This window comes from Sarcophilus harrisii, chromosome 1 (genome assembly GCF_902635505.1).
Source record: "Sarcophilus harrisii chromosome 1, mSarHar1.11, whole genome shotgun sequence".
Classification (NCBI taxonomy): Eukaryota; Metazoa; Chordata; class Mammalia; order Dasyuromorphia; family Dasyuridae; genus Sarcophilus; species Sarcophilus harrisii.
Genome location: NC_045426.1, coordinates 686,297,318 through 686,314,249, shown reverse-complemented (window position 1 = coordinate 686,314,249; position 16,932 = coordinate 686,297,318). Strand labels below are relative to the sequence as shown.

At 43.1% G+C, this 16,932-nt stretch overlaps 1 protein-coding gene across 1 annotated transcript in view; it reads left to right on the top strand.

The window, feature by feature from the left end:
* The window catches only part of LRRC43 (leucine rich repeat containing 43), a 30,655-nt gene extending 14,113 nt beyond the window's left edge, over nt 1-16,542 (top strand). Inside the window, exons 5-12 of the mRNA XM_012542436.2 lie at nt 1,578-1,816; nt 2,385-2,572; nt 3,336-3,433; nt 8,411-8,552; nt 9,021-9,166; nt 9,602-9,773; nt 10,655-10,709; nt 16,324-16,542. Of these exons, the coding sequence (XP_012397890.1) occupies nt 1,578-1,816; nt 2,385-2,572; nt 3,336-3,433; nt 8,411-8,552; nt 9,021-9,166; nt 9,602-9,773; nt 10,655-10,709; nt 16,324-16,451 (1,168 nt within the window). The 3' untranslated portion in view covers nt 16,452-16,542. The remainder of the gene's footprint in view (nt 1-1,577; nt 1,817-2,384; nt 2,573-3,335; nt 3,434-8,410; nt 8,553-9,020; nt 9,167-9,601; nt 9,774-10,654; nt 10,710-16,323) is intronic.
* Nucleotides 16,543-16,932: the final 390 nt, after the last annotated feature.

Here is a 16,932-nt window from a genome sequence, read left to right as displayed (position 1 = left end):
AGTTTAGAAGAGAAGAGCTTTGATTAGTCAAAATGACAAGTGAGCCTGAATCCCAGTCTTTGACCATCACTTCTCCTCTGACCTTTTTCTGTTGACTCAGGCTCCCTTTTATATATAACCATCGGAGATTCCCCAAACCTCCTTTCTTAGTCCTGGGCAAAACTGCTAAGAAAAAAAAGCCTCTATTACGCAGTCTGATTAATAAAGAGAGTCAGCCAGATAATTCATATAAAGCTTGTTTCAAAGTTGAATAAATGGAACATATATCTAGCGTGTGGATTTGCCCTCTTTCCTGTGACCTGTGTAACTGATTGTTCCTGCCCCTCATAGACCTAGTTCTGAGAGTGTCCTATTGGAGGACGTGTAGTAAAAGGGTAGGAAAGATTAGAGTGAGGATTTTTATTCTGTGGGAAATTGTTAGTATTTCGAGTTAGTGAGAGATAAAGCACCGATAAGCTGTTCTGAGTAGAGAGTTTTTTGGGGAGGGAGGAAGGGATTTTTTTCCCCTTTGGTGTTTGGAGCTCAAATCTGTTTCATTTTTAATTTGCGTCAGGGGGAAAATCCAGCCTGTGGCCATCCTTTGCTCTCCTTGCCATGTCCCCAAGCTCAGCCCTTGAGAAACTAATACTCGGCTTTCCGATCTCACAGCATCATCTCTGGCCAGAGAGGACTTTGGCTCTTCTTAGCTTGGACAAGGTGGTTTCTGCTGCTCTTGGCAACCGGCTCACCTGCTCACTGCCCCGGGAAGTGTCCGAGGCCCGGGTCAGACCCAGGTGTGGCCGACTCCGGACCCACCTTTTGTTTTCTGGCTGGATCCTCCTCAGTCTCCACTTATCTTCTCTAATCCTCAAAGCCCCACGTGGGGTCTCTTTCGGCTCATCGAGTGAGAGCTTGCCATGTTCCAGGGCTGGAGATGGGGGGGGGGGTCCGGACATCGGCCCCTCCAGGCCAGGATCAACACCCTGCTCGGATTCCGAGGGTCTCTGTGGCCATCGGGGTCACTGCCCCCTCTGAGCACTCCTGGGGAGTGGATCACACAGATGATGGCTCTGGCTTAGAGCCTTTCTTGGGGCTTGTGCTCTGCAGGTTAGGCAGGATGTCATTTATGTCCAGCACTGGCTGCAGGGCCTGACCCACAGAAGTGCTGGATCCTCCCTTGTGTTGGGGTTAGGGGCCACGGACCCGGGACATTAGCTAGCGATGTAACGAACTAGGGATGATGGGAGCCAGGGCAGGATGAAAGGACTTGGAAATGGAAAGCGCACAAATGTAGAATCCGATCCCATGAGCCTTTATTAAGAATCTCTTGTTTGCGGCACCCGGGAGCACAGAGGCAGTGAAAGCAGGGCCGACCGCTGAGGAGTTTGTGTAAAATTAAAAATGTTTAATCATTAAATAATAAAGCAGGTGCAGCTTTCCTATTTCCCATATGTACGCATGGACACCGTGTGCACTCTTGGAACTGGTCGTTCCTGCGGGAAGGCGCTGACCAGGAGCTGAGGGATGTGGCCAGCATGCCCCGGGAGAGCTCTGGGTGCCCCCCAGGCAGCCGGTCTCAGGGACGGTCTCCCTTTCAGGCCCAACCTGGTCTCCCTGGACCTGGGCTACAATGACCTGACGGAGCTGCGCTTCATGATCGCCGGCCTGTGTACCCTGTCGCAGCTGAGACTGCTGGTGCTGCAGGGAAACCCCCTGGCCCTGGTGCCCCATTACCGGGGCTACACCGTGGACTGCCTGCCCCAGCTCAACGTGCTGGACGACATCACCGTGTCCCCTGAAGAGAGGCACCTGTTCCAGGGCCTCAGCTGCAAACTGGGTGAGGCGCTTTTCCCCTAACCCGCCCCCGTGACTTAGAGCTGAGGCAGGCGCTGGTTCCACAGCCAAGTCATGGCTGAGACCTCAGGGCAGATTCAGCTTCTGCTGTGTGACTGTAGGCAAGCCACTGAACCTGCTTGCCTCAGTTTCCCTGTCTGTAAATAAGAGGATGAGACTAGAACCTACCTTGTGGGCGCTTCTGAAGATCAAACAAATACTTGTGAACACCCGGTATTCATAAATGCTGCAAGTCCCCGACAGGAGCAGAGCCTGCTAAATTGCATCTAATGGGAGCAAGGCCTCCCGCTTCCACAGCCACAGGAGACCCACAGGGGTCTAAGCTGGGAGCTTTCGGAGCCAGCCCCAGGCTAGGGAAATGTCCCTTTCAACTAAAGCCTCCTTTAGCCCTCGGTAGGTTTGTCGTTGACTAAAGACTCCCCCCTAGCGGCCAGTGCCACAAACTACACGCGCCTCCCCAAGGCTGGGGTTCCCCGAGGGGCACCTGCCCGGCACCCCAGGACACCCCTTCCCCTGGCCTCTGTGGCCTGACAGCCTCCTTCCCGTTGCAGCGCTTGCAGAGGAGAAGGCCTACTTAACTGTGACTCTGAAGAAAGTCTCGGGGGTTTTGGACTCCTCGGTCTTGGACGAAGAACCAGAGCTCGAAGGCCCTTACATCGCTTATAGCTACTATGTGACGTATAATTTCGTGGAGGACGAAAAAGATGCTGGGAAGGAGTTTGCTAGTAATATGGATGAGGTAGGTGGCGGGGAGGGGAAGGGAGGAGGCTGACCGGGAGCAGAGCCCCCCAGTATCTGGGCCGGGAAATCCCCGTGGGCCGTGTGCTCCAGGGGGACATGAAGAATCCCACAGGACTGAGCAATAATGGCTCAGCCCCCAACCCCCAACAAATCTACCCTCCGGACGGGCAGCCTCTTCCCCGCACTGAGAGGCCGAAGCTCCGGCTTGGGATTGGGTGGTTTCCCTGATGGAAACCGGAGAAGCTTAACAGGGGTGACTGGGGGCCCTACTGACGCTCCTGTGGCAGACAGCAGGATGGGCCGTAGACCTGCTGGACCCCGATTTATCTCCTGTCTCTCCTAGGAATCAGCCCATGGCCTCTGATGACGTGGGTCCAGTTTGCAAGAGCTTTTAGAATTGATCTGGTTTTGCCTATGCTGCAATAATGAGAATTAATTGATGTAAAACCCCACTCACCTTCAGCTCTTGTTTATTGAATCCAAGATTTTTGTTATGGTGGTTCAGTGGGTTCAGTTGTGTCTCGCTCTTTGTGACCCCATTTATAGATTTTCTTGGCAGAGATACGGAGATGGTTTGCCATTTCCTTTTCCAACCCATTTTACAGATGAGGAAACTGAGGCAGACAGGTTAAATGATCTGTGTGTGAGGTCAGACTTGAATTCAGGAAGATGAGTCTTCCGGACTTTAGATCCTGGCATGGATGCCTCATCTCAGTTGCACTGGGCAAAACCTTGGTCCTATTTGTATGTCTCCCTGGCAGGTTATGAAATCCACAGAAAGTCCATTACTGTCAACTGTGCTTTCCAGTGAAGAAAATAATGAGCCTGAAGCGGATCCTCGGCTCAACCCAGCCCCAGGGTAAGAATGGAAACTACCGGGGTCACTCCTGGAGTCTGAATGAGCCCAACATGATAGAGGAAAAAAATGCTTCTTTATTTTTACTCATCTCTTACTATAATTAGCATTTTCTTCAAGTGTTTTTTTTAAAAGCATTATTCAGGGCAACTGGGTGGCTTGGTGGATAGAGCACCAGCCCTGAAGTCAGGAAGACCTGAGTTCAAATCTGGCCTCAGACACTTAACCCTTCCTGGCTGTGTGACCCTGGGCAAGTCAGTTATCTTTAATTGCCTCAGCAAACAAAAAAACAAATGAATAGATAGATTAATTAATTAATTAATAAGTAAGCATTATTCTGAGAAAGAATTTATAGGCTTTCCAAGAAAGAAAGGTTAAGAATCTCTGCCCTAGATATTGGTTTGCAAGACTGAGCTGAGCCAAGTGGCTCAATATTCTAGAGTAGGATTAAATTTCTGATTCCTTCTTACCCAAACTATTCAGCTTCCTCTTCCCATCACCCCCAAATTTCTCTTTGCCAGAATAATCAGGGAAGGAGATAAGGGTGAGTGGTTAGAGCTAAATTATGTTTGCAATTTTGCCGAGTTTTTGACCAGAAAGTCCTTTTGTTGTTGAACATTTTTATCAAGTTATATAAATCTGATTCTAGGCAGAGTAAATCCAATCTTTTATTTTTTTTAATTTTTGCTAGCTCAACAAAAAAACGTTCAAATTCATAAGCAATAATAAAGTGATTGTATGTGAACCCATAAACTATTAATTCTATTCAACTTCCTGGAGTACTGATGACCAGTGTTCTGGATGCTGTTTAGGAACAAAATTCAATTGCTGTCAACCCACCCATCATCCTTTGTGGTTATACACCCTCTACAAGACTGGCAATCACTGGGAGCAATGCTGGACTCTCTCTGGTCCTCAGAAAGCTGGCTGGCTCTATCCCCCTTCCTCTGCATTCATACTCAGTTTAAGAGTAGATTTATCCATTAGTTAGTTCTTGGAGCACATACACCACACACACATACACACATACATATATAGAGAGACAGAGACAAAGAGACAGAGAGACAAAGACAGAGACAAAGAAACAGAAACAGAGACAAAGAGAAAGACAGAGACAAAAAGAAAAAGAGAGAGATCTTTCTTCCTGAATTTCAATTGAAGTTATTCACAAAAAAAGCAATACCGTGGTCAAGTGCTGGCTTGCCCCTCGTTCCTCATCTTCAGTTGCCTTCATAGCTCCTCATCAGTTAGTGAAAAATAGGTTTTATGTGGTGCAGCTACATATACAAGTAGCTCCTAGTACAAAAGATCTCCTTATACTCTGGGGACTTCTTCCTTCTCTGGCTCATTGACTCTACCCACATGGAACCTGGGAACTTGAATACCGGCATTCTCTCCAGGGAAGCCCTTAACAATGGAAGCTCCTTTGATAAGAACCCAGGCTAACAAACCTCAGTCAAATCTTTAATTTTTTTAAAACTCAGAGAAAAAGAAGGGATTCCTCAGCATGCAGCTCCCTGCATTGAGCATTAGTTTTTTACCCAAGGGAGACTCTAACAAGGGCTGTGGAGAGTCAGGGTATGGTTTTTCCCATCAGTCCTTTTCTCTGGGGTCCCCTTTGTCTGGGCCACATGGCTTCTTGTCCAGTGGCTCTTGGCAGGTCTCCTGGGACTGGTCACTGCTCCCCGTTTTCTGCTTCTGGCAATTCAGCTCTTAGCACTGACTTTTATTCCTTTCAGTCTCACTACTTGTCACTCTCCTTTTTGATAGATTTCTGAGGCTTCAGAATCAGGGTCTTCAGTCCTATGGGAGCTTTATTTCATATGTGCAAATGCTGCCTCCCCTGCTTTTTAAGGTTGGGGTCTTTCAGGATGCTGGGAAATGTTTCCTTTTTGTCTTGTTCAAAAAAGTTGAAGTATTTTACACCGTTCAGATTGAGGTGATTCCTGTCCATCACAGTTGATCATCATATAATCTTATTTTTGCTGTGTATAATGCTCTCTTATTTCTTGTTCTTGTTCTCTTATTTCTCTAGCATCAGTTCTTGTAAGTCTCTCCAGGCCTTTCGGAAATCCTCTTGCTGGTCATTTCTTACAGAACAATAATATTCCATAACATTCATAGACCACAACTTATTCAGCCATTCTCCAACTGAAGGGCATCCACTCAGTTTCCATTTCCTTGCCAATGAGACAATTGTAAAGTGCTTTGCAAAGAACATAGGAGGTGCTTACCTGCTTGTTTCTTTTCCTCCTTCCTTCCTTTGCTCATTCCCTCCTCTCCTTCCTTTGTTCCTTCCTTCCTCTTTTTCTTGACTTGCTTCTCCCCTCTGGTACACTACAGAGAGGGTCACACCTTTGATCTCGCTATCACCCACAGATGTACGCCTTACGTGGTCCTAAACTCTGAGACTAGTTGGTCAGATCATGATCTGTTGTCATTCCACCTCTCCATCCACCTTGCAATCTGTTCTTTGGTCTCTCCAGAGCTTCCAGTGTCCTCACCTTGGCTTCCTTCCCAGCCGCAGCTGCCCTTTCCTTCCTCCATCATGCTTCTCTCCTGCAAGCCCAGGGCTGGATTTTTGTACCCTCTCATGTGTGATTTCACCAAGTGGAAGAAAAATTACAAAACTTATTGACTGGGTCCTCTACAAATGTATGTGACAGAGTTTCAACGAGGATGAATTGAACTGAATTCAACTGGGTTGAAGGCCTCCAAGCCTTCCCCCTTTGATCTTTTCCTAATTGGCTCGCCATCCACTCACTCTCACCACTTTCCAAACATCTTCATCCCCTTCTCCCCATTCTCTTAATCCTGATTTCTATTTTATACACATAAAAATAGAGACCATTAGCCAGGAAGTCACTTTTTCTCCCCCTTCCTGCATCACTCAGATGCTGCCTTCTTCTTTCTCCTCCATCACCTTGGTTCCAGGAGAAATAGCCTTCCTTCTTTTTTCCCCCCTTTTGGAGGCAGTCAGGGTTAAGTGACTTGCCCAGTGTCACACAACTAGTTAATGTTTGAAGGTGGATTTGAACTCAGGTCCTCCTGACTCCAGGTCTAGCACGGTCCCACCAGCTGCCCCAGCCCTCCCTTTTAGGGGTGCAGAGGAACTCCTCTACTTGTGCCTTGGATTCCACTCCACCTCATCTCTCCCAGCAGATCACCCCCTTTATATTATCCACACCCACTAACCTGACCACTGATGGCTTCCCTAGTGCCTCCAATACCCCAATGTCTCCCCCAACTTGATCTGACCATCCCCATCAGCCCGCTGTATTCAGGGCCTTTCCTTCCTTCCCCCTCACCCCCTTCCTAACTTTCTGCCCTTCATCATCCAGCTAAAGCTGCTCTCTCCAAAAATACCGGCCAGCACTTATCACCAAACCCAGTCATTTCTCAGAACTCATTCTTGCTCAGCTTTGCGATGGTGGACATCAGTGGTCACGCTCTCTGCCCAGATTCACTCCTGCCTGGGTTTTTGTAACAGAATCTCCCTTCTTACTTAAATGTGCCTTCAGTGAAAGTCACTTGTGGAAGCCTCGCTAGAGTTTCCTTCTTCTGCGCCCTCCACACCACTTTGTTGAATTTTAAAATGACAGATTAACAATTAAATATTAGGACTGAATTTTAGAATGGTGGCCTTTGTTCCCACCTTAATGAGAAACCTCCTTCTTTCCCTCCTCCTCCTCCTCCTTCTTCTCTTCCTTTTCCTCCTTTTCCTCTTCCTTCTCTTCCTCCTCCTCCTTCTTCTCCTCTCTCTCTCTCTCTCACTCTCTCTCTGTGTCTTTCTGTATTTCTGTCTCTTCCTTATTTTTCTTTTCTCTTTTCTATTTTTTCTTTCTTCTTCCCTTCCTATCTTCTTTCTTTCCTTCCTTCTTTCTTATTTTCTTTCTCTTTATTCTTCCCTCCCTTCCTCCCTCCCTTCCTCCTTCCTTCCTCCCTTCCTTCCTTCTTCCCTTCCTTCCTTCCTTCCTTCTTTTCTTCTTTCCTTCCTTCCTTCCTCCCTTCCTTCCTTCTTTCCTTCCTCCCTCTCTTCCTCCTTCCTCCCTTCCTTCTTCCCTTCCTTCTTTTTCTTCCTCCTTCTCTCCTCCCTCTCTGTCTCTGTCTCTTTCTTACTTTCAATTCTGAAGCAATGATCTGTCCTGAAATCCTGTTACACAACAATTTTAACAAAGATCTAAGTACTTTCTATGAGGAAACTGGGTAGAAATTTAAGAAGGAAAAACTAGAAACTTCTACAGCATAGTTTTGAATGCTAATCAGACACAGAATGGGACTATCTTAATCTAATTAAAGTTATTTCCTATCTCTACTCTTGAGTAGATTGAATTGTTTAGGGAAAAAAAATTGGTTTTTCAAGGGACTAAAGTTGGGCCAATAGTATAGTATATTGATTCATCAAACAAACAAGAATGGCCTATAACAGAGAGAGATTTTTCAAAGGCCAGACGAGTTTCTGTCCTGTTGGGTTTTCTCTCTTAGAATAAGTTAGTTAACAAGTTTGTCTCTAGCAGGTTGCATCCAATGCAAAATACAGAATTTTCCTTCCATGCTTCACATACATGTTATACATTTTACTATTCTGTCAAATGACAGTAGCCAAGCCCAATCCAGAGAGAGGAGGAAATAAATGCATCACTCACCTTCTGTACTGGAGAACTGGGTTGAGTTGGATGGGATGTGATTAAATAGATGTTCTTTCTTGCTGAACTTTTCCCCCTTCTCATTTAAATATATATATATATATATATATATATATATATATATATATATATATTTTTAATAAGGGATAGTTCTATGGAAAGGGAAAGGAAGAAAGAAATGTTTGGGGAAAAAAGGTGATGTTAACATCAAAGATGTCAATACCTTTCTTTTTTCTTTTTCTTTTTTTGAGAAAGCTTGTCATCTCCCCACCCCTTTTTCACTAATGCCTAGTTTATGGTTATTTGACAACTTCCTTTGCCCCCTCTCCTAAAGGTCAGTCCTCTTTAGCACAATTCAAAAACCTTGGAGCAATGTTATCGAATATAATTACAAGATGAAACATACTTTGAAGGACCTGATACCCCTGAAGGCCTTCCTGTTGCTGGGAACCAACATTACCATAGTGGAGGAAAAGGTAACGGTGACCTTGTAGGGAGTGAATGGTGTTAGGTGTGTGTGGGGGGAACCCAGCAGTCCCACTCCTCAATCTGAGCCACTTCTGAGCATTGCTTGATCTGGGGTGTACTTTGGAAGATACTCCCATCTTCTTAAAAAGCTGTTTTCCTTGTGATACTCCTAGAGGTTGAGGAGCCCCTTATTCACCAGGAAAGGATGCAGTTAAGGGATTCCTTCCTGCTTACTGCAACACAGTGATTTACTAAGGGGCTTTCTGAAAGTGGCTTTTGTCTTTTGAACACAGTGCCCTGGTACATAGTAGGCACTTAATAAATGATAACTGACTGGCTGATTGACTGGCTGAATCTTTGGTCTCCCCAGGGAAATCTCTGCAAGCTTATATCCATGTTCCAGACCATTCAGCCTAGTGAATGAGGGAGGAGGGGGGACAGGGAATATTTATTGGAGATATTTCTGATTTCCCTAGAAAGTTTCTTGGCAAATTCTTCCTACTCCAGTGGAAAGTCCCCCACCTAGCAAGAAAGGAAAAGGCGAGAAAGGCAAGAAGGGGAAGGGAAAAGAGAACGAGAAAGAGAAAGAGAAAGAAAAAGAAAAAGAAAAAGAGAAAGAGAAAGAGAAAGACAAGGACAAGAAAAAGGGACAAAAGGGAAACAAAGAAAAGGAAAAAGAAACAGTAAAAGAAAAAAAGGTAGGTCATGATCATGGACCATGTACTCCTAAGCTTTTGATGATGGAGTAGGATCAAGGTATGTCTATTTCTCTCTTACATATAATAAATGTTAGCTCTTTAATCTCCAGTTTTTTTTTAAATTAGCAATTCTCTTATAAGTATTTTAAACTTAAATATTTTTTATCAAAGACCTTTTAAAAATATTTTCACGTAAACCATATAATATAAAAGATTTTAATTTTATTGAAATTCTAGGGAATCTTTTCCTAATATTAGATTATCTTTGCAAGATAATGATGTGTTCTCATATAATCTTCTCCAGACTCTGTTTAGACTCTGCTCAAATCTAATTTTTCTATTCTTTCCCCATATAAGTTAAGAAAAAAGGACTCGCCTAAGGAATTTCGTCACGATCCTCCCATTCTCCGAGTCTTGGGAAGTCAACTGCTCAACCTGGAGCCCTTGCTCTCTGGGGAGACCCTGGTGACCTCTCTATGCAATTTTGGGACAGTCCGTACTGCTGAAACTGACAAGCTGACCTGGATAAAGGTATGGCTACTGACTCTGGCTCCTGTTTTCTCACCAATTCAGCTCCCTTGCTCCCACATCTTCCTTAGTTACATTCTCCCTTAAAAAGGATGGCCAAACCCAGTGAGAAATAAAAACTGGCTCTCCCCCTCACCATGAAAATATAAGGCTGTTCTTTCCTAGGCTACTCTTCCTCTGCTCTGACTTGGCTTTCATATTTTAACTTGCATAGAAGAGAGAATCTGTGAGGAGAGAACTGGATGAGAAAAGTGAATGTTCCCTCCTCCAGCTCCCACCACTCACACTAGGATCCAAAGCCCTTTATTAAACTTAGATGCTGAGTCTAAGCAAATGACTGATCCTGGAGACTCAGAGGAAGAAGAAAGATTGGTGTTGGGAACTAGGAGAAATCCAAGGCCTGGACCATTCCCAGACTTAGCAAAATGGCCCCATTCAGAGCTCCCTAGGATCAAAACCATGGAATGGCAGAGCTCGAAAGAACCTTAGAGAGTGTGAGAGATGGAACAGACCGGAGAACATGGGATGTCAGACCTTGAAAGAGCTAACCCAAGGGGCAGATAGCTGGCACAGTGGCTAGAGCACTGGAGCTAGGAGACCAGAGTTCAAAACCACCCTTACACATTCATTAGCTGTGTGACTGGGCAAGTCACTTAACCCCATTGCTTCAAAAAAAATTCTAATTCAACTCCTCATTTTGTGGAAAAGAAAATCAGCTAAGATTAAGTCATCAAATCTTTACTAAATATAAGCTGTGCTGAGGCCCAGAGAGGAAAGTGAAATGTTGAATGCTATATTATCTAGTAAATGGGAGCACTGAGACTGGACCCTAGTATCTCTGCCCTAACCATTCCAAAAAAGATTCCTTTTTGCTGTTTACACAGAGCCAAAAGACCAAGACCAAGAAGAAATCTGCAAGACGAAGGGCAAAAGAGCAAGGTAAATGGACTGGGATAAGAGTAAAGAAACAGGTATCTGTGGAGCACTTGCTGTACGCTGGGTCCTGCTGGGAAAGAAATCTCAGAAATGGCACCCACCTGCAAGAAACTTAGAGGATCGAGAGTAGCAGAGGAACCCACAGGAAACAATGGAGACTTTAAATTTACATCAAATCCTCTGTTGGAGCTGTAAAGTCATCCATGTGGATATCCCCTTTAAAAATTAAGATTGTGACCCATCCCTGCCTGCCTGATTCCCACATCATCCCCAAAGTTGGTGCCTTCTTCACTTGCTCTCCACATTAAAAGAATGCCAGGGGTCCACAGGAGTGCCTGACCAACTAAGACCACACTCTTAGCATGTGACTGACAGTCCATCTTTTTTTTTTTTTTAACATAGTTATCTCTGATGACATCTCTGCCTTGTTCCTCCTTCATAGTTCTTTGTAATCTTTTGGCTGCTAGAGCCAATTCCATTGTCCTTTGGGTGATCCTCAGTGTAAGTTCTTTGAAAATTCTAATATTTATTGCTTACACTCATACAATACCTCCAGAAAAATGTAGACATTAAAAAGATGGGCATTTGTTTCCAGGGGAAGGTTGGGTCTTTCTTGTTCTCCTCCTGCTCAATTTTGGACCTGACTCATTGTTTCTTTAGTGTTTTTTTGCAATGAGCTCTCTCCTGTGGTCAGAGGAACTATCTGGCAGTTCTTTCGACAAATTGGACTAATGAAGAAGACAATGTAAAAAATGGGTATTTTTCATCCCCTTCATTTTTATTGAGTGGATAATTAGGTCAAACACTTCAATGAACTTGTGGTTCTAATGACAAAGCTCTGTAGCATCCTGAAGCTTGACATAAGGCAGCACCATGTGATCTACAACCCAGATTCTTAAACCATGGCTTATGATTCCATCTGGGATCTTGTAACTGAATGTGGAGATTGCAAAATTATGGTTTATTATCAATAAATGTTTAATTTGTTTACTTGTTTTGTGTTCCTATATACCTGGGGTCATATAAAAATTTCTCAGATGACAAGGGGTCATGAGTAGAAAAAGTTTTAAGAAGCTCTGATCTAGAACCAAAAAACTGTCTTTGATGTAAATTCTGTTCTAGTTCTCCTCCGGTGACAATATGTTTCAGGCAAACATATGGCTTCCTATTTTATATTTCCTTTGATTGTGATAATTAGAGAGTTGCAATTACCCTGAGGTGGTAAAGGCGCAGGAGTAGTGATCATGGTCTCCGACAAAGCAAAAGCAAAAATAGACATGTCCTATATATAATTTTACTGTATGTTTTTTCCTGTTACTCATTTAACATTTCCTTTAAAGGGCAGCTAGGTGGTGTATTGGATATGTATTGGATAGAGCACCAGTCTAGAAATCAAGAGGACCTGAGTTCAAATCTAGTTTCAGACATCTAATACTTCCTAGCTAAGTCTGGGCAAGTCACTTAACCCCAATTGCCTCAGCAAAAAAAAAAAAAAAAAAAATCCTTTAAGAATTTGGATGCTATCCCATTAGGTACATATACATATAATTATTCATTGTCTATGGAAATATCATTTTCTTCCTTATTTTTTAAAATTAGTTCTATTTTTGCTTTTTCTTTGAGATTGTGATCACTATTTCTGTTTTGTTTTGTTTTGTTTTGACTTCAACTGAAGCATATTAGACTATGCTCTAACCCTTTATTTTAACTCTGTGTTTGTCTTTCTTTTTCAAGTATGTCTCTTGTCAACAATGTATTATTGGATTCTGGTTTCTCATCCATTCTGCCATCTGCTTCTCTTTTATGGGTGAACTCATTCCATTCACATTCACAGTTATGATTACTAACTATTTCCCCTCATCCTATTTTTCCCTTTTTATGCATGTGCTATTGCTGTTTTCCCTTTGAACTTCCTCCTCTAAACTCAAATTCTCCTTCTAATTCTTTACTCTAGAACTTATTTCATTTGAAATATCCTTTTAAGTCTTTTTCAAGAATTCTAGTCTTTGTAACCAAGATATACCTTTTTCTGGAGGTCTACCAGTAGTCTCTGTGGAATTACTCTTGTTTTCTGGGTTTACAAAATTTCCTTATCACCGCTATCTTCTGTTTATTTATTTCTATTTCCAACCTTGTTTTCTAAATTGAGAGTTTGTGTCAGGGCCAGGTTCCAACTGCTTCTGCCCTCTTGGATGGAACCGGTTGCCCCTTCTCCCTTTCTTTCAATCATAAGTTCAGAATTCTGCTTTGTCCCCAAACCCATTTTTGGTGTCTTCTTGAAATATTTTCTCAACAGCCTTAAAATGGTGCACTCTCCAGCACAGATCTCCTCTGTGGGTACTTGGTCTAATTTGGCTGTTCCGGCCTGGTTTTCTTTCATTTTCACTTTCTCTATAACAATATCCAGAACTGTTGTATTGGGGAAGGGAAAGGAGTAAGTATTTATGTAGCTCCAAGCACTGTGTGCTAAGCAATTTCCAAATATTTCATTTGCTCCTCACTTCAACCTCGGTAGGCAAATGCCATTTTACAAAAAAAAAAATTATATGGAGGCAATAGAGAGAAAGTGACTTGCTCAGGGTCACCTAGCAAGTCTCTCATCTGTCTGAGGCAGGATTTGAACTCAAGTTTTCTTGACTTCAGGCCTGGAGATACTTAGAAGACTTAAGCAGTAGAGGGCTGTGGTCTCCAGTATCCTTGATGAAAAGAGTTGGTTATTAAAAAACTTTGCAGAACTTTTGCTCAGACCAAACCCAGAGGATTTCTAGGCCTGTCAGGTCTTAACCCTGCATTGGGTTAGCTGTCAAAAGAACCCTTTGGGACACTGAAGCATTAGAGCAGGACCTCTGTAGATCAATTTGTGTTTGTGTTGGCAGTTTCTGAACCTGTGATGGGTTGGGAGGGAGGCTCCCCATCAGTCCCTGTCTCTGCAACATACAGTCTCAGACAGTTGTCTGGGTAGCAGCTAACATGGGTCAAGAGCTGGACCTCAAACCCAGAGCTTTCCAATTCTAAGACCAGTCCTCGATCCACTTTATAGAGGATATCTGTTCTAAATTGAGAGAAAACTAAATGGACCCCTGTTCAAATCTCATCTCTAACGCTTACTACTTTTATAACCTCGGGCAACTTGATTGATCTCCCCTGTCCTCCATTTCCTTACCTATAAAATGAGAGTATTGGACTAGAACAGAAGTGTCATACTCCTGGCCCCAAAGTCCTGAGTGCAGCCCAGAACCAGATTAAAATATTAAATTATATTAAAATATAATTGGGAAATGGCAAATAAAATAAGTGGAAAATACAATAAGACACAGATGGCGGTAATCTGTGGTTTTCTAAATTAATATGTGGCCTAAGGAAATCTGTTTCTATTTGCATTTGATTCCACTGGACTAAATTCCACTGGTTCCTTCCAGCTCTAGAACTAGCATCTTCTTTTCTTTCTTCTCCTCCACCTTAGAGTTCTGACGGTACCTGCTCCATAGATCCAACACTGAGAACCACTGGTTTGCCAAGTCTGAGTTCAGGGCACTGAAATGGAAGATGGCAATCAGTGTAGATAAACCAGAGGGTATATCAAGAGAGAGAAAATGTAAGACTGGAAAGTAGAGAGAAGCCATCTTATGAAGGGTTAAAAGGGAGGTTATAAACTAGTATGTTATGAAGATAGAAATGACAAAATTTGATAGGAAATCGGATGGGATAGGTCAGTGGAGAGTGAGGAATTGAGGATGAATTTTTATAATTGGGAAGGCAGTAGTACCCTCATTGGGAATATAAAGGTTTGCATTACATAGATTTCCCAATCCCTGTATTTTTGTCTGCCTGCATTTTGGATTTCCTTCACAGGCTAATTGTGTACTATTTCAAAGTCCGATTCTTTTTGTACAGCAAAATAACTGTTTGGACAGGTATACTTGTATTTAATTTATACTTGAACATATTTAACATGTATGGGTCAACCTGCCATCTGGGGGAGGGGATGGGGGGAAGGAGGGGAGAAATTGGAACAAAAGGTTTGGCAATTGTCAATGCTGAAAAATTACCCATGCATATAACTTGTAAATAAAAAACTATAATTAAAAATAAATTTTTTTAAAAAAGAATATAAAGGTTTGGAGGGGGGATGAATTTTGGGGGAAACATAATGAATTCTGCTTTGGAGGGGTTGAGGTTGAGATTCCAATGGAATATCTAGTTTGAAATGTGATAGAAAGTTGGTAATGCGGTATTAGAGTTCAAAAGAGAGACTAAGGCTAGATCACCTAAATAAGATGTTAATTAAGTTTTTTCCAGAGTCCAAGACATGACAAAGAACAATTAAAGATAATGGGCGTGTTCTCCTAGAGAAGAGAAGCTTTAAAGGAGATAAGATATTTGTTTCTGAGGATCTGAAGGGATGCCATATGAAGAATGATTGGACTAGTGCTTTGCCCTAGATGTAAAATTTGATACAATGCATAAAAGTTTCAGAGATAGTTTTTTAATAACTTAAAATCAGGAAAAACTTCTGAGAGTTATTCAAAGTGAAATGGCCAGCCCAGGAGTATTTCTTCTCACCGAAGGTCTCCAAGATGATCAGTTGTTGGAAACTTTATCTTTTGGATTTTAGGATATTATTCTCTCCTGGTTCTTCTCCTTCCTATACAATTCTTCCTACTCAATCTCCTGGATCTTCATCCAAGTCAAGCCTGCCCATTGGGGCTATCCCACTGGACCCCACATCCTGGGCCCTCTTCTCTTCTCCTTCTAAACTACCTTGCTTGGTGATCTCATCAACTTCTATGAATTAAACTGATTTCTCCATGCAAATGATTTACAGATGATGTATCCCCCTCCAACCTCTCTCTTGACCTCTGGTCTTGTATCTCCAACTGCCGACTGAACATCTCGAGTTGGTTATCCCATAGATGACTTAAACTCAACCTATACACAGTGGAACTCCTTCTTGTCCTCCCTAAACTCTTCTTCCCTCCTTCCTCACTTCCCTATCACTATTGGCCCTATCTTTGTCCTCCCAGTCACCTAGACTTACAGCCCCTATGTCATCCTCAGCTCCTCACTCTTTCTCACCCCCATATCCAATATGTTGCCAAGTTCCCCCAATTCCGTCTTCACAATATCCATCTTTTTTGCCCCCATAGAAGTGCTCATCACCTGTTACCAGCTTTACTGGTGTAGCCCACTGGCTGGGCTTCCCTGCCACAAATCTCTCCCTACTATGTCCATGTCCCCCATCCAAATATTAAATTAATCTTCCTAAAATACCAGTCTGATAAAGTCACCTCCTCTCCCTATCCAGAGGCCCTTCCTGCCTCTCCAGTTCTGCTCGTACCTTAGTCCCAACCATGTCCTCTGTAATCCAGGGCTGCCAGTTTCTGTTCTTCCTCCCACATGCCACACCATCTCCAAACTGAATTCCTTACCGCTGTCTGAATCCTTTTTAACCTGGTTTGTCCTCAAGCTCTACAACCCCTGCGGTTAATAGTTTTCACTCATTTATTCCCCACTGGGAAAACACCAAGATGATGACCATTTCCCTAGATACGTTTGGAGTTAGTGGGAGGGAATGACCCCCTGGCTTACAGTTAATGTACTTATCTTATGTTCTCAGAGAAAAAGAAGGAGGTGACGATATTTGAAGCACCCGATTACCAGCCAGATCCCCTGACATTGGATTTTGAGATCCAGCTGTGTCACTACAAGTCCCTAGCAGAAGCAGTGAAATCGCCCTGCCCGTGATCTTCTACCCCATACTTTATCCCTCTCGGACTTCGATGGCAAAAAAAAAAAAAAAAGGTTTGGTGATAAAGGGTAGCTTTGGTTGTAGCAACTGGTTCCAATGCATCATTTTTTTTATTGCACAATCATATACCGCAACTTGTTCAGCCGTCCCTCAGTTGAAGTATCTTCTCAATTTCCAATTCTTTGCAATCACAAAAAGAGCTGCTATAAATATTTTTAGATATAAAGGTCCTTTTCCTTTAATCTTGCTGTAACCTAGTAGTGTTATTGCTGGGTCAAAGGGTATGCACAGTTTTATAGTTCTTTGGGCAGAGTTCCAAATTGTGCAGAATGGCTGAACTAGTTCATAATTCCACTACTAGGGCATTAGGCTCCCAGTTTTTCCACATCCCTTCCAGCATTTGTCACTTTCCTTGTCTGTCATGTTAGCCAATCTGACAGGTGTGAGGTAGTATCTCAGAGTTGTTTTGATTTGCAT